Source organism: Chenopodium quinoa, unplaced genomic scaffold (assembly GCF_001683475.1).
Source record: "Chenopodium quinoa cultivar QQ74 unplaced genomic scaffold, ASM168347v1, whole genome shotgun sequence".
Classification (NCBI taxonomy): Eukaryota; Viridiplantae; Streptophyta; class Magnoliopsida; order Caryophyllales; family Amaranthaceae; genus Chenopodium; species Chenopodium quinoa.
This window is the reverse complement of record NW_018742287.1, coordinates 2,024,916-2,048,189: the sequence shown is the minus strand read 5'-3', so window position 1 is coordinate 2,048,189 and position 23,274 is coordinate 2,024,916. Positions and strand designations below refer to the sequence as shown.

The 23,274-nt window shown below is 35.8% G+C and overlaps 2 protein-coding genes across 3 annotated transcripts; both read right to left on the bottom strand.

Annotated features, from left to right (window-relative positions):
* Positions 1–1,617: 1,617 nt before the first annotated feature.
* LOC110685266 (2-hydroxyisoflavanone dehydratase-like) lies at positions 1,618–3,101 on the bottom strand. The gene has a single exon (XM_021861765.1). It carries the CDS (start codon positions 2,963–2,965, stop codon positions 2,036–2,038), a length of 930 nt encoding a protein of 309 aa, XP_021717457.1. The 5' UTR covers positions 2,966–3,101; the 3' UTR covers positions 1,618–2,035.
* A 552-nt stretch (positions 3,102–3,653) lies between these two features.
* Positions 3,654–23,038, bottom strand: LOC110685252 (ARM REPEAT PROTEIN INTERACTING WITH ABF2-like). 2 transcript variants are annotated; one of them, XM_021861757.1, is made up of 19 exons: positions 22,519–23,032; positions 22,233–22,390; positions 20,934–21,106; positions 20,728–20,848; positions 20,548–20,622; positions 20,307–20,401; positions 19,875–19,950; positions 17,261–17,368; positions 14,081–14,209; positions 13,897–13,965; positions 13,669–13,728; positions 13,460–13,583; positions 13,227–13,366; positions 6,848–6,911; positions 6,656–6,735; positions 6,087–6,151; positions 5,871–5,988; positions 5,650–5,774; positions 3,654–4,420 (listed from the first exon to the last, which is right to left on the bottom strand). In XM_021861757.1, the coding sequence occupies exons 1-19, from the start codon at positions 22,748–22,750 to the stop codon at positions 4,336–4,338; spliced, it is 2,097 nt and encodes a 698-aa protein (XP_021717449.1). In that variant the 5' UTR covers positions 22,751–23,032; the 3' UTR covers positions 3,654–4,335. The 2 variants fall into 2 exon arrangements, with proteins under 2 accessions (XP_021717449.1, XP_021717444.1); XM_021861752.1 differs by lacking the exons at positions 3,654–4,420; positions 5,650–5,774; positions 5,871–5,988; ... (1 more) ...; positions 6,656–6,735; positions 6,848–6,911 and adding an exon at positions 10,334–11,661 and having other exon boundaries at positions 22,519–23,038.
* Between the last annotated feature and the right edge of the window lie 236 nt (positions 23,039–23,274).

Sequence of the window (23,274 nt, the reverse complement as noted above, 5' to 3'; positions counted from 1 at the left end):
TCATCCGGATGGATGCTGCCAGACGCCTGCTATAATGTTGGGACAGGTCGAATTAATTTAATATTTGGATCAGTTGGCCTGGCGCCTGGTCTGATCATTTCGGCCATGATCCTTTGATAGTTCTTGGTGAACTGTGTTATGGGAGAGTAGCCGGTTGTGTGGAACAAGCGGCATGCCCCTCTTAAGTAAGAATGAAAATAAAACATGGAGAGTAGCGGACTGTTTGTCAGTAGGCATGCCCCTCTTAGTACAAAATTGAATGAAACAGCAAACTTTCATTAATTAGCTCTCGACTATTTACATCATTCAAAAATAATACTTCTTTAAATTATCTACGTTCCAAGTTCGAGGTAACGGTTGGCTGTCTGGTGTTTCCAGATGGTAGGTACCGTCCCTGACCTCTTCATAAATTCGGTAGGGTCCCTCCCAGTTGGGAGTTAATTTGCCAGACTCATTAGCCCTACCGACTGCTTCCATTTTTCTTCGTACAAAGTCCCCCACTTTGAGTGGACGTCTGTGTACTTTTTTGTTGTATGATCTGATCATTCTCAGGCGGTAAATTTCATGGCGCAAGACGGCATTGCCCCTCCTTTCTGGGAGTGAGTCCAATGCCAGGCGCATGGATTCCCAGTTCGCCTCTTCGTCGTATAACATTACTCGAAGAGTCGGCTCGTAGTGTTCGATTGGGAGAACAGCTTCCGCACCATAGGTTAGGAGGAATGGAGTCTCTCCAGTCGCCCCTTTTTCAGTCGTCCTAATGGCCCAGAGAACATGTGGTAGTTCATCCGCCCATAGGCCGCCTGCTCGTTCAATCTTTTTCTTGAGACCGTCTGAGATGATTTTATTAAAGGCTTCTACTTGGCCGTTTGCTTGTGGACGGCCGACTGATGCAAAGTGGTGTGCGATACCTTGGTCACCCAACCAGCTTTTGAGAACAGGCGTCTCAAATTGGGGACCATTTTGAAAATTGCCTTCATGAAATTAAAATGAAAGTTATAACTAAATTATAAATACTAGTGTTTAAGAGATTCTTTAGTAATATATAAGTATAATCTGTGATATAATTTTGTAAGAACAATCAAGTTTCACAAAATATGAAAAAATATTTTGGAATTTTTTAATGTGTACCGATCGTTAACACTTTATAAATATTCTTTGATAAAACACATCAAACAATCAACAAACTAGATGTGTTAGGTTGGTGTGTTTGGACAAATAACCATCTTACATACTCCCATAAGATTCATCACAAACTCTTAAGTTTTATTAATCTCAATCACACTTTTATAAAACAACACTTCAAACCCCTTTATGTACAAAAAATAAACCATACCATAATCTAATGAAGATTTTTAAGGGGTTATTTGACAATCGGCGGTTGGTTGTTGGCTTGTTTTGTTTGACTAGGTGGAAGTATTAGCTGTATGGATTGGCTTTTTAAGTTAGTTGTTTAAGCCGGCTGTTTACAAAAGTGTTTGGTAAAATTATCAATGGTTGTTAGCTGTTTATTAGTGATAAAGTGGCCAACAAGCCAAAAGCCAATAGAAAAAGCTACTTCTATTAGCTTGTGGCTTTTGGTGAAAAAGTCAGTTTAAAAGCCAACAAAAAAGTCAACTATTAAACATATTTTTTGACTGTTTGACCAAATCAAATAGACAAAAGCCAAAAGCCAAAAGATAGGCAAAAAGCCAATTGTCAAACACCCCTAAATCACCTAGGAAAACAAACACCTAAATCCAACCCTCTCTCCTCATAAAATCCAATCCGTAAAGTAAAAATCATGTAAGATTCATAGTGAAACATTAAAATTCATGTCTTATTCTAGTAGCTTTCTCGCCTGCCAAGCATTACGATAAAACCCTCACATCAAAATCACGATATTGACAATACAAGCATCAAAGAAGTAAAAAAACTATAGCATAATCAATATAGCATGTGAACACACCTATCCCATAGTACAACTCTTTGAACTCAAACCATGATATCGACATCGAGTCTTGACTAAAGCTACTCAAATCCACATCAACTACAATGATCACTTATGAAGGAAAGAAGTAAGGCGTTGGAACAGCAGCTTTGCATTCTCCGAATCCGGGCTAAAAATATGAAAGCAATGGCCTTCTCCTTTGGTCTCAAACAACTCCACACTCCCTTGAAATCCACTGTTTCTGACAGCGTTATAGTATCTAATCTCAGTATCCCTCTGCCCTTCCTTTTCAGCAACTATCACAAGCACCCTAGAGCACCCAAGCTGCGCCAAGCTCGGAGCACCATCAGCCATTGGATTAATCATATGGCTATTTGAACCACCAGGCGCATCAGGATACACAAAGTTCCATACTTTATAACCCATCTGAACATCCAAATTTGACGAACTTGGGTCATCCATTAAGTGTGAATGCGATATAAATGCTCCTAGGATCTTAACCCCATTGTCTAAACTCTCAGTACCTGCCCTCATGGCTAGGTTGTGGGCTATGTTGGCTCCAGAACTGTCACCCCCAATAAAGAGTGCATCAAGACTTCCATGGCTTGCCAACCACGGGTCTTGAAGCGACGCAACCCAGTTAAGGGAAGTCCAACAGTCTTCATAGGCAGTGGGAAGAGGGTGCTCGGGTGCAAGCCTATACTCAACTGAAACAATCACCACTCCGCCTTGTGAGGCAAGGATGTTCATGTAACGCTGGTGGGGAAGAGAGAAAGCAGATTCAACACAAAAGCCACCACCGTGAAAGTAAACTAAGATGGGGTGGTTGTTTGAGGCGAGTTTGGGCAGATAAAGCCTAGCTGAAAGATTTTTGTCACTGGAGATTGTGACGTCTTTTGAAGAGACACCGGTTTTTGGGTCTTCAAGAGTGGGAGGTCCTAGTGGTGAACCAAAAAGCCTCTCAACTGAGCCATCTTTATAGACTCGGACGAACCCCGGAAGCTCTACTTTTACCTCTTCTGATGTAGAGTTCATCATAAATGAATAAGAGTACAGTGTTTGAGAAGTGATGAAACTTCAGAAAATGAGAGATTTGCATCAACAATAAGTATTCTAAGATAAAGAGGTGCAGTCTATCAGGACTTATAAGACATGGTAGAAGGTTAAAGTCACAAAATTGACCATTTCAAACCAGACCTGAAATAATATTACGTTTCACGTAATGATTGGTGGAAAGATCACAAATTTGACTTTTAAAGTTTCATTCAAAAAACTAAAATTCTACGAGAAAATCTAAGCCATCAATTACTTTTCCCAATTCCCAATATTAATTAAATCCAAATCGTACCATTAATAAAACTGTTGTATGAAATGAAATTGTATAAACTATATAGTGACATGTTCTCTATAGTCGACCTGCAATTAAGTTTTACTTCACACTTAAGTATCCAATCGTTTTCCCTCGGGAGGAGAAAAAAAAAACAAAAGAAAAAAAAAAAAAAAAAAAAGTTCAGAATAATACATTGTTGATAAAAGTATAAAACCAAATTCCAGCTGACGAATGACTCAATTCTGTTAAACCATTCATTGACAGATTAACCTGAGTAGAAGCAACTAGATACACCTACTTGTATGGTTCAAAATAACCTGTAACCAAGATCATGAGTTCATGACTCGACCTGACCTGCTCGATTTGCGAAATCTTTATATTACGTGGAATGAATGCTTGTTATAGACACGTCATTCATTACGAAACTAGTTAAAATAAGAGCAGCTACAACATCCTAATTACACAAGCACCTAAAATCACCAGCTTATGAAGTCATGAACAACATAATTACATTCCCTTACAATTACACAAGCGAAAGGAGAAAATATAGACAGGCTAAGATTCTATGCTTACAGTAATATGTAATCTTTCCAGATGCTCTGTAAATCAGACGCATTTTTTAGGTAATTATAATTAGTCAACATCACTAATTCTTACAGCATCATTTTCAATTTTGATAATTTGTTTCAAGTGTTTCAACAGTAGTCACCTTAGTTGCTTTGAAGGACGTTTAAACGCTTTCCCAGTGAGGTCGGTTTGAGCCTGATGCGTTGGCATGCACACTATATCCTAAATCTGCTCCTGCGGAAACCAAATCAGACTTCACATATGCTTGATACATTATTGCTTCAGAGATTTGCCTTCGTGAGGATACAGTGTTAAAGATTAATTAAAAAAAAAAGGCAAGGTGGCTAAAACTCATCAAGCAGCAAGCGAAAGATATGTGGGAGGCTGGGAGTTTAGAAATGTAAGGCATAAGAGACCTTTGAGTCATGTCTGCTTGTCAGTGATTTGCTGCTTCAACCAGACCAGTTCTAAGATCGAGGATAAAAAAATAAAAACTGGTAGCTTTAAGTCACTAGTTCAGAGCACTGGGTTTGGTGAGTAATCTGAGAAAATAGTTTCTAATTTCTGGCAAAATATGCTGCATAAGAGATGAATGCCTGCACAATTCCACAGCGAGGTCAGTCAAGTATTCTACATATTACTTACTCAAGCATCGTTACCAATTATATACTTGAGAAAAGAATAAAAAATTGCTAAGAAGCAGAAGCAATCATAACTTCATAAGCACATACTCCTTCCCCATTTTCCTTTTTGGTTTGTCCCTAAAAGATTGCCCCCATTTTTATTTTAGATATAAAAGGACAAAATTATCTACCCACTCATTACAATTTTAACAATGTTAAAGGGGAACTGGGCAATCTATTAGAGTTGGAGGGAGTATTAGCTCCTTTACTTGGAAGACTCACATGACAACTAACCCGGTAACCCCCTTGTCTCTGATGTTGGTAGTACTTGCCAGACAAACAAAACAGATATATCATTCACCTCATGTTAGACATCTAGAATTTTGCTAACTTGCACGCGGCTACTATTACTTTATCAGTTTGGCAATTCTCCCTTAATGGCTTTGGACATTCAACCTTTCAGTAGTAAACTTCAAGCGTCTTCAGTTTCCAATCAAAGTTTAGACAATGATGTTGAAAATTTAGCTTTCTAAGGATGCAGACTTTGCACTTCTTATTATTCTCAATAAAAGTCACATGTTTAAATTAAATCATCAAGTTTCCAATCTTTTTTGTGCAAGCCCGAAGTAAATCATAAATGCACATAAAAATGATACTCTATTTGATAATCACCCTAACAAGCAGATTTTGCAAATAATAATAAACATAACAAGCTTCACCATGTAATTTCAACTGCACAAAATTAAATAGGTTTTAGATTTATACCCGAATACCTGAAACACCCTGTTTTAAATTCTCACCTCGCAGAAGGAAAAAAAAACTTCCTCCGCCCATAGATAAAAGCCCCATCTCTCCCAAAATTCTCATCCCCAAGTAGAGACTCAATTCTCATTTGGGAAGGGTTCATCAATGATTCACTTTTAATCAACAAAACCATTCTCATTTGGGAAGGGTTCATCAATGATTCACTTTTAATCAACAAAACCCTTCTACCCCAAATATAAGATCTCTTACCTCCTCTAAAAATAATATACTGTTCACATTACCTTCTTTTTATATTCAACTATATTTAACAAATCAACAATAACCCACTACAACCTCTCTCCTTTATTGTGTGCCCAGGAGAAATGGGGCTCGGATTTAGGGATAGAGGGAATAGTCAGCTAGTAAAGATAACAAAAGATATTAGAGAAACTACATACCCTGGTCTATCAATCAATTTATCATACTGCTCCAAGATGAAAAGGATGCTAGCCTGCCTCAATGACACAGCATGAAATGCCTCAGAAAGCTCGTACATGCTTGACACATTCTCCAAGGATATATCCTTCATATATTACAAAAACCAATAATTCATTATATGTCATCATCCAATATTAGAAAAATATATCAAAGAAATGAATGATAAATCATGTCAGCTCACCTGAGCTATGGTATATTCACAAAGGCGTTTTAACCCCTCTAAAAGATACTGATCTGCAGCCCTAAGGAGATCTTTTGCAATGTCTGGTTTTATGTCTAGTGATCCAGTATATATAAATCTGCAACAAAATGACAGAAATAGAAAGACACATGAATTCTATTGCTAAGTTTACAAATCTTCAACAGAAATTGCTACACGAATGCATATTTAAATAACCTCATCATCAACTCAAAAATCTCCAATCTGATGTTAGGAATCTGTATATCTCTGGCATCCTTTTCCTGTATCACAGTGATAACAGCATAAGTCTTATTAGAAAATTTCCATGCATATAAATGAGTGCACAGCAGTCTGTTCTATATAAAAATACCATAGTTCCACAGCTTTAAAAATAAGGGGGGAAAAAACATAGAAGCTAATGTTTCTTGCTAGAACACATGATGAATGAGGCTAGTTATCTTCAGGACTAGTTGAGAAGACCGTCCTGTGCCATGTTCCTAGTAATTTGAGCAAGCTTGTGTTCCTAGAAATTATTTCTTCTTTAAGCCCAAATTGCACCCTCTCCATCCATCCCCCACTATAGTATTTTGTCTTTCACATTAGATTATTATGGTCTGCACACAGCATATTATATGGTCTTCCTTAAACACCCTCCATTATAGATAACAATAAAAAATTGGTATTTCTCTTAAACAAACATATAGCTCATAACTATACATAAGCGAACTAAGCAAATAAGAGGAGGCAAAAGGCCTAACTCATCTAACTAAACAAGTAAAACTCACCCGATAACCACCATCAAACATTGCACAGAATGCATCAGATGAAGCAAGAAGGCAGATTCGATGAGCAAAGAACCGTTTGCCTGAAATTTGAGGTAATGCTATTTAGAACTTGTGCAATTGTGTTCAGAAAATTAATCTCAGAACAAACAAATAATAAATATTATAAACAAGCAAGATAGATGCACTTTGAACCTTGAACTAGAAAAGTAACATCTGAGAGTGTCGCATTATTTACATACTGCTCGCCTAAGTAAACCTGCAAAATCAAATGCTATTTATGAGAACCCCCAACTGCAAAGTAATAAGAATTTCAAGAACTTCATATAGGACACACAGCATTTAACATCGACATCACCTAATTTTCAAAAAAAAACTACCATCAAGTATTTAGAACACATGAAACATTTTTTAGAGCAACATGCTTTGATAATTAGAACTTGAAGTCAAAATTCTAATAATAAAGTCTAGAGTAATCTAAAACACGCCTTAAGAAATAAGAGTGTTCTAAATTTTAGCCTTTTCCCTAATTTCAAAACACTGGAGTAATATTTTATGAACTTCTTGTATGTTGTATTTATAAATGTAATCAACCTTTTAGTCTTTATAACTTTAAAATAAAGTTTATGAACATATGCAGCAATTTTTACCACAAACTTATATTATCGAACATGTACTCAAAATTACTTAGAATGTATCAAAAGTTTATTGCAAGTCTTAAGGTGAGCTGAGTGTGTTTTCTGTTTTAAAAACTTTATACGAAGTATTTGTTTCTCATAATATTAATTTTAGAAGTATATGAATCATTCTTGTTAATGTTGATCATTATTGCAAAGATGGGTATCTTCCTTTTTCTTTCTAAACAATAAAATTTAAGATGTAGAACATAAAACTATCTAGAACAATATAATACTCCCTCCGTTCCTTTTCTATGGTACGTTTCTATTTTGGGTGTTTCCTTTTTTTTGGTTACTTTTCTAATTCCAATAATATTTTTACACACATACCCTCATATTGTACTAACCTACTTCCATGCAACTATTCCCATTTACCAAAATATTTACCTACTCCTAAAGCAAAAATTCCTATTTACCAAAATATTTACCTACTCCCAAAGCAAATATTCCCATTTACCAAAATAATTAATCTACTCCCAAAACAAATATTCCCATTTTACCTACTCCCAAAGCATTTTTCCTAATACCCATGAGAAAACCCAAATGTAACCTTTAAAAAGGAACGGGGGAGTACTATTTATAGAACACAAAATCAAAATAACTAAGAACATGAATTCAACCTAAATAAGTCTAATCTTAGAAAGTTTGATGTATTTCATTCTACTTATAGATTTTTTTTTTGAAAAAAGTTCTAGTTGTAGATATTTTCATTGAATATGAGACCACTCTCAATGGTGAGCAAAAAAAATGCTCACCCACTCTCTCTCTACCCACTTTCTCTCTCAAGAAATAAGTTTTGCTCATGGGCAAATTTTTTCACATATTCTCTCCCAATGGTGAGCAAAAAAATTGCCCACCCACCACTCTCTCTCTCTTACTTTTTCAATACCCCACCATTACTTTCTCTCTCCTACACAACACTTCTTTATTTATTTATTTCATTTATATTTTAACAATGTTACTCCAAATAAATAAAAACTAGTTAAAATTTGTGTAACTTATTTTTTTTATTTTTGTCCTTTTTATCGTTAAAATTTGTCGTAAAATTAAGTACGTTATATAAAAAAAAAATTTAAAAAAGCTCAAAATTTCTTAAATGTTTTTATTTATTTTAAAAGCGGTACAATACTAGAAACCAATTACATTTGCAACGTCATGCGTAATTAAACTTAGAAATAAAATAAACACAACAAGTAAAAGTAGCTACGCCATAGTACTTGGCTTTATTTAAGTCGTGCTAATTTCTCCCTAATTACGTGGCCCGTAGTGTTGCCAAATATGTTCGACTAAATCACGTTTCAGAGATAGATGAATTTCTCTGTCACGGAGGGAAGCTTTTCGCTGTAGAAATGCGTTGAAATCAAAGTTGGTAGGTCGGCCTACGTTGAATTCAAACGGTGGCGTTGTAGATGTTGATTCTTGTTGATCTTCTTCGTAGAAGGCTCTTAGAACTTCGGCTCGAGTGTAGTTGTGGCGCTCATCTTCAACAATCATGTTGTGCATAATGATACATGTTTCATTATGTCCCGCAGTATGTCCTCATCGTACGCCAGCGACGGTTTTCGTATTATTGCAAATCGAGCTTGCAACACACCGAAAGCTCTTTCAACGTCCTTTCGAGCGGCAGCCTGGTGGTCAGCGAACATTTTATCTTTGGCCAGTTGAGGGAATGTGATACCCTGAACAAAAGTTGCCCACTTCGGATAAATGCCGTCGGCTAAATAATAAGCCATGTTGTATTCATGGCCGTTAACCGTAAAATTTACCGGAGGAGCTCAACCATGCAGAACCTCATCGAACACTGGTGAACGGTACAACACATTAAGATCATTACAAGATCCGGGAATACCAAAGAAGGAATGCCATATCCATAAATCCTGATCCGCAACGGCTTCCAGTATTAGCGTTGCTTTCTTGTTCCTACCGGCGTACTGCGCTTTCCAAGCCGTTGGACAGTTCTTCCATTCCCAATGCATGCAATCAATGCTGCCTATCATGCCTGGAAAACCACGCAGTTCATTTTGATGCAGTATCCGGGCCAATTCATCAGTTGTAGGGTTTCGCATGTACTCGGTTCCGAACTGGTCAATGACCCCGGCACAAAAACGTTGTAGGGCAACTCGAGCGGTTGACTGACTGATTCGAACGTATTCATCAACAGCGTCTGCAGCCATGCCATAGGCTAACATTCGTATCGCGGCTGTACATTTTTGCAGAGGTGATATGCCTAACTTTCCAGTTGCATCCCTACGCTGCTGGAAGTAAACATCACCTTCAACGACCTTGTTCATTATACGTAAAAACAAAGGTCGTTGCATACGAAATCTTCTTCTAAATTGGGTGGTATTGTACACAGGATTATCGGAAAAATAATCATTGAACAGCCTGGCATGTCCCATTTCCCAATCTCTTCTGTTCGTACCCCCTCTACGTGATTTTGAAGTACGTTGGGATTGTGTTTGGGGCATGAGGAAAGATGTGGGTTGGTATGTGAAGAGTTCATCAACGAGTTGATCATATTCTTCATTATTGGAAGAAGATGAACTTGAACTTGAACTTGATGATGGTCTGGAATACATCATGTATTAATATTATAATTTTCTTAATTGGTGTGGTTGTGGATATGTGCCATGCCTACTATATATAGCAAATAAATCAAATGAATATGTGGTTACAAATCTGAATGACCACACCAACTAAAGCATTCAAATTTTCAGCCACGGAATAGGTATACTATGCTAGTTGACAATGACAAATCTTGACAAAGTGTATTCAGAACAAAAGTGACTACACCATGTCGGTATGAATGACCTAAAGTTAAAGCATACTGACAAAGTTAATTCAGAAACATGTGACTACACAATGACAAAAATGTGACTACTGAATGATAAAGAGTTATTGCAATTTTGTTGCCATGAATGACCCAAAGTTAAAGTGAAATCAGAAAAAAAGTGACTACCCAATGACAACAATTGAATGCAACTATGTCGGTAACAATGACAACTGAAATCAACTTGTTAAACAACTTGTCATTCAATATTGGAAAATCAGAATACAAGTTTACATATGACAGTGAAATTAAACACACCACTAATACATGTTAAACATAAAAGACTACATTGCGCATAATTAAAAACTTAACTAATACAAGCGTACACCTACTACAACCAAACATGCTTATAAGCCCTGTAATTTACCCAGTAAGAAATTCTTGTACGACTCTTCTTCAGGAGTGAGTGGAGTAGGCGAATTCTTCATAGCTTGCACCATATCAAACCAGGTTTTCATCTTATGAATGTCAAGTTCCTCCCTTTTCCTCTGTTCCTTCTCCCTTTCAATTTTGATCCGCTCTTCCTTCAGAATGGCCTCCCTCTCGCGAATTGTTGCCAATTCCTTCATTCGTTCGCTAAGCTCAGACGAACCACTGTCCGAAGCTACTTCTTTCCCTTTACGCTTGGCCTTTGCTTTCTTCACACCTTCGGGTCGTTGTATTCCTCCAGATGAAAAACCATCCGTAGGGGTTTCATCCCCTCCATCATCTCTGGACCTCTTCCCACTTCCAGCACTACCTTGCTCCTCAACATCACGAACAGCTTTTCTTTCCTCCTTTGACAAGGACCATCTCAGCTTTGGCCTCCACTTTGGATCTCTATTAAGCATTTCAACAGCGTGAGGAAAAGCGAAATTACGACCTTGGGCGAGATGGAAAAGCTTCGACGCACTTTTTATACGGTCAGCTTCGTTGTAACCACTCCCTCCCTCCGGAAGTCTACCTGCTTCATCATAGCAAGATATCCACTGTAGTGTGTCTGCTGCCAACCTTCTCCAGTGCGACGTCAGACTCTTCATAGGTCTTGGTGGAAGTATATGCGGCTTCTCCGCATGAGCAAGTTGATATGCTGCGTGTACATCGCGCCAAAGGGAAGTTGCTTTCTGGCTCGTGCCTTTAATAGCATTCTCACTGATCTCCAAGTACAACCCAATCAGAGTTTCATCTTCCGCAACTGACCAAATTCGAGTCGCTCGTGCAACAACCTGGTTGGATTTCAGTTCGGGAACTGGTGGAGGATATTGCGGCGTCTCTGGTACGCTGTCCTCTTCGCTCTCATTGAATTGTGTGTTGCTATCATGTACAGTTTCAGGTGTACATTCTTCAATAACATGGTTTCGTAGGGGAAACTGAGTGGGTGTCTGATACTGTGGAGATGGTTGCAAAGACGTATTGCCCATTCTTTGCAAGAACAATTGAAACTCGGGATTAGTTAGCAAATCATCACTAAAACCAGAAAATTGTTGGCGGAAATTTGGGTTGTTTGGATCCATTAAAAGATTCTGCATCACAAAACAAAAGATAAATATTTGTACTAAAATTTACTAATTTTTTACAAAAGATAATTTTTTTTTTTCACATAATCACATATATACTAATTTTAATACATAACTAAATTTATATATTAAAAAAAAAATTAACCAATAATTGGAAGACTTTATTAACTACGAATTTAGTAATGTTTGAATTTAGTAATGTATGGAGAAAACACACATATACTAATTTTAATACATAACTAAATTTATATATTAGAAAAAAAAAAAGTAACCAATAAATGCAACACTTTTGCAACTACAAATTTAGTAATGTATGGAGAAAATATCAACAACTTTCTTCAATTACATAATGCAATTAAACAACATGGTTTTATATTTTTTTTTTTTCAAAAAAACACACATATAATAATTTTAATACATAACTAAATTTATATATTAGAAAAAAAAGCAAATATATCAAATAAATGCAACACTTTTTTTACTACAAATTTAGTAATGTATGGAGAAAATATCAACAAATTTCTTCAATTGGGTTTTTCAATTAAGTAAACATGGCATATAATATTTTTTTTTTCAAAAAAACACACATATACTAATTTTAATACATAACTTAATATTACAAAAAAAAAAAAAAAGTAACCAATAAATGCAACACTTTTTTTACTACAAATTTAGTAATGTATGGAGAACATATCAACAACTTTCTTCAATTACATAATGCAATTAAACAACATATATTTTTTTTTCAATTACATAATGCAATTACATAATATTTTTTTTTTCAAAAAATCACATATATATTAATTTTATTACATAACTTTATTTAAATAATAAAAAAAAAAAAAAATTTACCTCAATATGGGTGTGTTGCAACAAAAATGCTCTTCAACAAATTTAAAATGCTTAAGAAAATAAAAAAGTGGAGGATTTTAAGTGATTTCGAAAATATATAAAAATATATCAAAATGCATGTCTATTTATAGAGAATTTAATTTTATGACCGTTGGTAATTTTTTTTTTTTTTTTTTACTGAAAATATTTTTCAGAAAATGCAATGGGAAGATTATAACCGTTGTAAAACGGCTAATTTTGTCATTGGCCAACACCCTGAACATGCCACGTGTCGCGCTCCTACTCGCTGGCAGCCTGGCATGAACAGTACCCGTATTTTTTTTTTCCAGCTATCCTCCAGCTTGTGGGCCCCACCGAGATCACTGTTCATCAGAAGAAATGCCCATGCTATGGACATTTTCATTTTTGCCCATGGGCTTTTTCTTGCATTTTTGGTTTAGCTCACCATTGTGGGTGATGAGCAAAATATTTGCTCACAAGAAATGCCCATGAGCATATATTTTGCTCATGGTTGTGAGTGCTCTGAGCTTGAATCTTCAATGGAGTTTAAAACAAAAGAAACAATGACAGAACAGCATTAGCAGCAAAATCTTCAATGGGTTCTGTCCTCGTACAATAGTTGACTAAAAGAGCTAAGAAAATTATCTAAGCAAAGAAAATACCATTGTACAATCATCACTTAGCACAAAACATAGAGCATCGAATAAAGGGGAAGTCACCTGTGATATGGGAGAAGGAGGAGCTGCATCAATGGGGGAAAGAGTCATAGCTTTGCTTGCTAATTTACAAAGGGCCACAGCACCATCATGTTGTTGCTTAGTATTAGTGGATTTGAGAAGCCCGAGAAGTAGTTCCAGTCCTAGCAAAATAACATTATGTCAATGACGGCAAAATATGAATGTCAATTGAATAGGAATAATTTAAGACCATACAGCTATGGAAAAAGCCATACCATTGTTATCAATAAAGATTGATCTCTGGTCTTCCGGAGAACACAGATGAGCAAGAGCCAAAGCTACTTGTCTTTGAACAGATTTTTCTCCCACGCGCATGAGGTACAATAAGTGGGTCAATACCTTTAAAACCATAACTGGACTATAAGCACTTTCAAAATCGATTGACTAAAGGAATATATAAACAATAGAACTTCATAATACTAACCCGGCCATGTATTTTCTCCTCTAATCGTTTCAGTGTCTTGGCTACACAATCTTTGGTTGCCTGAAAGCACATGTTTGGCATAAAACATTTATAAAAGATTCATCAATACAAGAATAAACGGGAATAGTTACAGCTCCCACAAATACCCTATTGCTTAAGTCCTTCCGTAAGCTATAGCAAATACAACAGAGCAGAAAGCAGTGTCATATACTACAGCAAAAAACAAACCTGAACAATAAACTCTCCTTCCTGCAACTTTTGAAGACCACCAACTTTTACAAAATCAGCAACATTATCCTGGAAATTTCAGTAACACGGGTGTGATATTAAACCGATAAGAAAGTTAAAATCAAGAAACCAATAAGTTCCAATTGATTTAACTCAGAGCATCCAAAATTATAGATGAAGATACCTCGTTATCTGCAAGACCATAGAGGGCAAAAGCAGCATTATGTTGAAGAGATCCATTTTTTGCATCCAGAAGCTTTAATAGGGGCACTAAACCACCACTGTGAGAAATCCCGGCTTGATTATTTGACTCCTAAATAAAATTCAAAGAATGTCTCACTAGATGGCCCAGAGAAAGAGTTACAAATAAAATTAGAACTAAAAAAAAAAAAAAAAGGAGAGAATAAATCTTATATGATTGCAGAGCTAGAGTACTCGGCAAAAAGGTTTCTGAGTAGAACAGTTTTCGCCATTAATTAAACTAGATAATGCCTGAGCCATGCTCGGTTTTTTAAATTAATACGGAATAGTAATTGAAATATAGAAGTCTCTATATAAGTAAATCAATAGTCAACCCATAAATAAATAAATAATGAAGTTTGTTAATTAATTAATTTGAAGTGTGTAAAAAATGTGCATAACAATATATAATTAGATAATAATGCTTCTAGGAAAATTAATAATTATGTAAGAATCTAAAAAAATAAAATAAAATAAAGCAGAGTTTAGGAGGGAAGATTCCCTCCAAAAAAGATTATGCTTTAGTATAGAGTAATAGATGTCATAAATGGGTGGTAGTGTGATCTGTGATGTTTTTCTGATATTGTATGAATCGTTACATGATAGGTCGAGGGAATAATAGCAACTGGCAAGGTTATGATGTATTATAAACTGAAGTGTCAGCATGCATGGGTTCCTTACTGTTATACCACAGATAGGCTTATTCTTAAACAAAAATCCATCAAAGTTGATAAAAGAATTGTGAAAAAAAAAAGAGCCAAAGAGGATAAAAAAATCTATTAACATCAACGAAAAAAAAAAAAAAAGGAAAAAAAGAAAATCCAATCTCTCATTGAATCAGAAATTCAGTTCCATATAGACACCATAGAAAACTGCCAACCACAAAAAAAAAGAAAAACTGTCATTCCTTTCCAACCAAAGAACCCAATTATTAGCAAAGAAGACGGCCAGCCAAAAATTTTTGCCCCTTGCACCTTCCAAACTTCATATATTAGAAGTGCAATGACCCAAAACCGTGAATGGAGCGTTATAACAAAGGCTTACTTAACTGATAGTTTCTGCCAGGAAATCATTGCCACCTGAGAATGCATCAATAAATAATTTACTATCTCCTCCCTAGAAAGGAATACAGTACACAGGCCACAGGGTGAGCAGGCATAGCTAAGTGTGGTCTCCAACTCTGCAAATTATTTCAAGTGTTCAATTTCTCCAAACTAGCAACCCAAACAAAAGCTTTCACCTAATTTGAAAATTTGGCCTTCAAAATAGAAAGGTGAAAAGAGGAAATAATTGTGAAATTGGAGCTTTTTTGGTTGCTACAAAAGATACGACAAGTAAAGGACCCTGAGGAATCAGCCAACCACACTCTTCAATCATGGAATTTCGACAAAGAAACAGAATCAAGCCAGCTCAACAGGTTAGTAAGCTTCCCAAACTCCCAATCATGAATGTCCCTCCAAACAATGAAAATTCTAAGACATGTTAGTACCTTGTTCACCCAAAACAATGAAATTGGAGTATTATAATAGGCAGCTCACAATCTTTAGAGAGAAAGAGAATGGATACTAAAAGGCTCCTCCAAATACAATGCACTCCCTACCCCACCTTGTACTTGACCCTAAAGGAAGAAGAATTACAAAACCTATGAAACATAATTCCAAGGGATTGCATAGGGAATTAGCACATCCCTGCCAATCCTTTGAAAACCATACCTCTGTATCACACTATGCTACACGAAACCATTGCAGTAAATGCCACAACAATTCTCTGACCAAGAAGAAGACTTTAGATGCCATACTACCAAAAACCAGGCCTCCCTCTTCCTTAGATATACAAACACATATAATCAACAAGTCTTCTCTTTACCTACCTTAGACCACAAAAATATGTCATTAGCTTCTTCAATGTCCTTGTTACACACACCAATATGACCCTAAAAGGGAGCGAGAGAAAACACAGTGGCAGAAATACAAGGCTAAATGAGAGTCCTATAAACCCCCCATCCTAACTCAAAAAAAAAATAAAAAAAAATAAAAAAAAAAATCAATTATCTATCTTCCTATATACCTGACATCCTATCCCAAAAGAGATTCATTCAAGAATATCAGCCCCTAAAGACCAACATCGTATTAAAATTAGTAACATAAATATGTATGCGTTATAGTAAGAGTAACTAAAGTGCTAAGCAAAGAATAGCAATAATAGTTTTCTTCCAGAATCCAATCGTCGATTAGGCTCTCTAGTAAACTAATAAATTCTAAATCCTTCTAAAAATAACAAAATGCCTTCATTGTTTCCATTTCTAATGGAATCAAGAAGGCAACATATTCTGCGTAACTTGAAAGTCCATGACCAAACATCAATTTACATTAGAAACATCCATCATATTATGATATACCAAAGCATTCCCCAGATGAAAGATTCACGTACGCATGTGTGCTTTATTTTATTTTATACCTTGTGCCAAGAAATTCAAATGCATTCACAATACAATAACAGTTTATCATAGATGAAAGTGGTAATACGCAGTATGTACGCAATTTTTTATATAGTATAACGGCGATGGTGAGCTTACAAGGTCAAACTAGATACTTTTTTAATAAGATGTCAAACCAGCATAATAGCTAAGTTGGGAAGCATACACCTAGCTCAGACAAGCAACTAGCTACATGCTTTAAACAACTTTTCCAGCTTCATATATCACAGTAGTCTACACTAGTCCAATTCACATGTGGCCACTATGGGCACAGGCCTCAGAGACACAAAGTACTTGAGTAAAACTCTTCTTATTGCAATACTCGACCCCCATCCCCAAATAACAAAGGGAAGAAAAGGTAATGAGCACTTATAAGACATCATTTGTATGCCAACGTTTACATTCTTGTTCCACATATCCTTAAAATATATTTAACTTGAAAACAAGCACTTCCCATCCATACAAATTAATCCTAGCATCTATAGCATCTATCAATCACTTGCAATACTATAAGATATAATTCTAAATGTACAACAATAAAAAAAAAATAATAAATAAATAAAAAAGCAGAGATTTAATTCAAGCATGATTAACTGACACGTCCGCACATAAAGATTCATTCAAAGTATACACCATGTAAATATTAACCTGTGCTAGCCTCCCTAAAGCAAAGGCTGACATTTCCCTCAGCTGTAAATCAGGGGATTGAAGCATTTCAATTAACGGTGGAACAGCACCTCTCTGAACAATGTGAATCTAGAAACAAAAATAAGGAAGTTTATCAAGTTCAAACATAGCTAATATTATTTATGATAAATTCGATGCAAGAAGAAGGAAATTAGTGAGAAAATAACTATTTCAATGCTTACATCAGAGAATGGTATAACAGATAGATTGATAGATTTATATAAAACCTCATCAACACTCAACTACATTTAAATCAGGAATATACCAATGAAGGCCCACAAATTACAAACTGCATCACAACTATTGCACAAGTGCAAGAAGCTGTTAATTTCTAAGAGTAACTCGAATCATGGAGTAAAAGTCCTGCTTGCAATTTATGTGAAAAGTGTAGCTACAAGCTTACTATAGGAAAGGACAATGTATTAGCTAAACAAAGCCAAAAAAGAATAGGAAATAAAATAACACATGGAAGCTACAAGGCATTGTAGACTACCATTTGGCTTCAAAATGCTGTAACTTGTAAATAGGATGTGATTAGGCAAGCTACTATCTCACTATTGGAGTTGCTCTAACAAGCTTTTGAAAATCAGAATATTTTATAGGCTCCTCATCACCATCAACCCTACCCCAATTCCATCCTAACAAAGGAGAAGAAATCCAAAAGGAGAGAAGCAAATGACTATCTAGAAGCCATCTCCAGACCTCCATTCAAATCCTAGCCTTCTAACACTCAACAGTCTATACTCTCAGACCATCTGATTTTCTCCCGCCTATACCCAAAACTCTTTAACTCAACCACACTAAGATGTAGCACCATGCCCTCAATGCTTGCTCCCAAAACCCATTCCTCGACAGAGTACAATCTCCCTATGATGCTTACTCTTCATTTGACTTCAAATATTTATGTCAAATACTTGCCACTTCATACAAAAGCGGACACTTCGACACTTCAATATTGGCCAAAAAATAGAAACTTAAAAATTGTATCCAGTCATTTATACATGTATAGCAAATGTAAGTCCTGATCCAAATGTCATGACCATAACTATATTTGTTTAAAACCGTGTCCCATTTTTGAAATTAAGAATTTCCTATAGCAGACTCTAGGACCCATATCCGTATTTCAAGTCTGATGATCAAAGCATGCTCTCTCATTCTGTGAAAAAATAAGGGAAGAGGAGATAGCAGAATTGACGAGACAGAATATAAGCCACTTGTCAACCACAAGACCCTAGCACCTACTGATCCATCCTACATAGTATTTAGCACTACCTCTCTCCATCATACTCCTTCCTACATTAAATACCAAGCCGCATCAACCATATAGACCATTTCGAGCTCCCCAGTTTTCATCACTGAAGAGCTATGAATATTCTGCAGCTCTCCCATCAGCTCAAGTAGCAAATCCCAACATCCGCTCTCTTTTTCCAATAAGGAGGACGGAATAAAAAAGAAAGCAAATAGGAAAAATAGAAGAAAAGGAATATGAGGAAAAAAGAACTGAAAAGAAGGGGAAGAACGAAGCATTGGAGGGAGAAGATCAAGTGAAGAGGGTAGAGTAAAACAAGACCTTCGACAGCTTGTGTCAGACTTGCAAGCAATGGCAGAGTGACTCACAAACATTTTCATCCTCTAGGTTCCAAATCAAGTTCCATTTCAGCATCCAGGCCGTGCCATGTCAACATAGATGCAGCTGGATAAAGTGACATGTCCGTGAATCATAGTCTCAAACACTCGGGAAAGCGTGTAGATTTATAACTATTTATACACCTAATATCTAGTACTTAATTTGGCCAGGGAGCTCTTATAAACAGGGAAACTTAAGTATTGAGAGGTTTAACATACCAATGTTATATAATAACTGAGGAGTCATTTTGCAAATTTTAACCACAACCCCTCTCCAAATTCTTAATCCTCTAATTCTACTCAATAAAAAAATAATATAAATAAGAAATACCAACAACTACCTATTCCACTAAACTTTCCAATAACTATTTTTTTTTTTTTTTTTTTTGAGGAACCAAAATATCTAAGTTTTTTTTTTTTTTTGGCACAAATATCTATGATTATTTCGTTGCAAGGAATAAACCCCTGCATGTGTACATTCTAGTAAGGGCAATAATGAAGATGCTTTAATCAGAAAGTTTTCTCAGGCATTAAAAATGAGTGTATCACAGATAGCATAGCATTCTAATACCTCAACCAGTCACCTTAATCATCAAAACATAACGAGACTTAAGTGTTAATAGCCCAAAACTCACGCCATAGTAATGTATATAAACAAAGCTAAATAATTTTGTTCTAAATAACTCTTTTAGTTCTCTTTCAGAAAAATGGGGTACAACAACAGAACCATAAATGATAATATTTCATTCCATATTCTACTAGATATCTCAGATTGCCAACAAAAATATCTGCATCCTGAGTCACTAGTGAGAAACTAACTAATTCCAAATCTAAACTAGTACTGGTGTAAGAATTCGTAACGAACAAATGAAGCAGATATGACAAGTTTCTGATAAGAATGTTCCTAAATTTTAAAACAAATAAAAAAGAACATAGCTCTGTGAAAGACCTTGCAATCTGAATCGGTTGCAGCAAATTGTCCAAGTAATAAAGCAGCTTCCCTCTGGCTCTCGGAGCAGCATGAACTGTTGACCAAGAATATTTACTCAGTTATAAACAGTATTTAGAAATGAGAAAGAAGAAGTGTTTAAAATGCATCAGTATCAACATATATTAAAATATCTGCCATTAAATCTGAAAAGAAATTCATTACAGTCCCAGCAATGACCACAATTGCAAGGATTTCTAAACATTTCCTGTTATGTCAGATTGCAAGGTCATTTTGAAGTAAGGAAAAGGATTTCTAAACATTGCAAGGACAAACGAGCAAATAAAAACAAATATCTAATACCCACATAGAAATGCCCAGAAATTTAATGTCATAATTATAAAGAAGAGATAAATACATACAAGTACGTCAAAGATATAACTGCAAAATTACCTGAGTAGCCTGATAACAGGTTGTAATGCTCCAGCATGCAGGACATCTTTTTTTATGTTGGGCGACGAATGAACCAAATTTCCAAGCACACCGACCTGAAAAATATTAAAAACAGACTGCATGATATACATATGTGCAAGAAACTTCATCTATGTCAATTAAAACTAAGGGAAATAGGGGCTTCGACACCCCCATCACATTAAAATCCTACTACATTGAAATGAACTTTAGTAAAGATTACCGCTTCATAATGTATAGCAGAATCCTCAGATCTAAGCATCAGAATCAAAGAAGGAAGAGCATTACATTCAACAATCTGTATGGTCATAAATTTAAACTGTTAACCCTTAAATAACTTGAAGAATTGTTATTAAGGACAGTACACATAAACTGATAAGCTGGCTTCAGAAAGGTCTATCACCTGCTTCTTATTTTCATCATTTTTAAAAGCCAGAGTGCGCAGTGCCCCAGCCACTGCCCTCTGTACCTTTGCATCACTAAATTCAAGTAGTTCAACTAGGGGTGGAATACCACCTTCCGTCCTGAATAAAATCCAGGAACCAAAGTCAAGCAAGAAAAACTGAACAACTATCTAGTTCAGATACAGCAAAATTAATCTGAACCAACCTGACAGAGGTTTTGATGCTGCTATTCTCATGAGCAAGGTTAGTAATTGCATCAGCCGCTCTCCGAATGACACCATTAATAGCCCGAGAATTCAAGCCACATTTGTGCCTCTTCAAAAGATCTACGAGGAGAGGTAAGACACCAGCATCAACAATGCATTGTTGATGCTCTGGCTGCAAGCAGAATCATACAAAGGGTGACAAACATAAGCAAGGCTTTGTAAGCATAAACAAAACAACATACCACTTCCAACCAATCGACTGCAAAACTAGATGGATAGGCAGTTTAATATTCAAGAGTATGAGGTACTTCATATGAGGTGCCATAAAAGTCACACAATAGTAACCACACATATATACTATAAGTTACACACCAGCCCACACATATATTGCTAGAAGAGATGCTACAGATGTAACATAGCACCATGTCGAATCAATATCCGCCAAACCAAGGCAGAATATCTCATGAAATTTAGATCTTCAATTGGATGCAAACATCTTGAGTCGCCAACTGATTTCACATCAATATTGCCACTCCTGCGTGAACTTTTTAGTCCACATGCAAGTTAACCAATGTACACATAGCAAAAGTGTGGAATACTAGAATAAAATAAGATAATCAAATCCTTCTTTAGATGATATGTCAGAATCAACAGCAAATACTTGTTTCCTCCTACAAATATCCTTAAAATGGTTCACCAACATCTCTTGCTAAGAACTATCAGCTATATATACCTTACCACCTCTTTGCATATTGAACATCTATACCTCACCAAAAAGCACAGGTAGTAAATCTGCATCGTTCTAATTGTTTAACATAAAAACAACGCAACTAACTTGGTATTGAACAAATCCATTATAGTACTTCCATTATAGACAAACCTTGGCAACAGCAAAACACTAGCTTGTCTACCCCTTTCAATCATCACAAAACAGATACATAAAATAAAATTTCATAACAACTCTTTCAAGTCATGCATTAAAATCTCTAACAGTTACAATATTGCATTATGTACACTACCCAGTAAATAGAAAATCAATATTGCTATAATTTGGCAATTCACAACAAACATTCACCAAATTCGAAATTGTAAATAAAATTTAAAATCACTGACCTTCAAGTCATGCATTAAATAAATACATAATCAATTCTTTCAAGTCATGCATAAAAACCTCCTAATAACTTACAATATTGTATCATGTACACTTCATAACAAATCAATATTGCTACAATTTGGCAATTCACAACAAACATTCATTAAATTCGAAATCGAAATTAAAATTAAAAACCTGAACTGACCTTCACAGCAAGAAGCCCAAGAGCAAAAGCACTAGCTTTCTCAACCTCATGCTCATACGGCTTCAGCCCATCATCTTCAACCGGCGACGGCGGCGCCTGAAGATGCTTCACCAATAAAGGAACAGCTCCACCTTCCACAATTATACTCGCGACATCCTCTATTACAACAACCACAAAAATTCAACAAACTTCACTAATCAATCGATCATACAAATCAAAACCCCTAATTTACTACAAAATCCCAAATTCAACCCAAATTATTCAACAAACAAGGTTAAAATCATACCATTTTTCGCCAATTCTGCAAGAAGATGAGTAGCACGCTTAGCGGCGGCTCTATCGGCTTCAGTCCACGAATAGGTGTTGCTTAAAATCTCAACCTGAGCTGAAACCTCTCGACGAAGAGCTTCACCTGTAACAATGGCGGATTCTCTCTCTTCTTGTTGTTGGTCTAATTTCCGTTTTTGCCCTTTTCTGTCGCTCGAATTTTCCTTCCCCTGCCACTCCTTGGACCCCATTGCTGCAGCCCAAAGGGACGAAGAAGAAAAGAAAAAAGACTCAGTAGATTTTGGATAGCAGAAATATTAGATTTGGAAGGGTAATTGGGATTTTAAAAGTTTTCTCTCTCTACTGATTGCTTGACATGTTTGTTTTTGTTACTTGTTGTACCAAAGCAAATTGTTTGGGTCCGGTTTGCCGGGGATGATTTCCGAGTCCGGTTACTGGTAAGCCGGTTACGGTTGTTTTCCGGGGCTGGCGGTCGAGTGTACACCCATGTCTCAAAGGATGTATTGTGGTGTGAAATTAGAAATTGAATGCTTTCTTCACTCCTAATTAATTGGCACGTTTGACTTTATACGAACTTTGACCATATTTTTAAGTACGTAATGAAAACAAATTTTTCATAAAATGTATTGTTAAATAGATATTAATACGTAGTATAAAATTCTATACTATCAACTTTTTAATATTTTTTATTAAAATTTAATCATATAAATTGAAGGTCAAACTTAAGCATTGACATGTGAGTCACGTTTAACAA

Coding starts and splice junctions, on each gene's coding strand:
- LOC110685252 (XM_021861752.1), bottom strand. CDS start 22,750: ATGGGGTCCAAGGAGTGGCAGGGGAAGGAAAATTCGAGCGACAGAAAA. Junction 20,402..20,547: donor CTGCTATACATTATGAAGCG/GTAATCTTTACT, acceptor AATATTTTTCAG/GTCGGTGTGCTTGGAAATTT. Junction 13,584..13,668: donor AGGAGAAAATACATGGCCGG/GTTAGTATTATG, acceptor ATGGTTTTAAAG/GTATTGACCCACTTATTGTA.
- LOC110685266 (XM_021861765.1), bottom strand. CDS start 2,965: ATGATGAACTCTACATCAGAAGAGGTAAAAGTAGAGCTTCCGGGGTTC.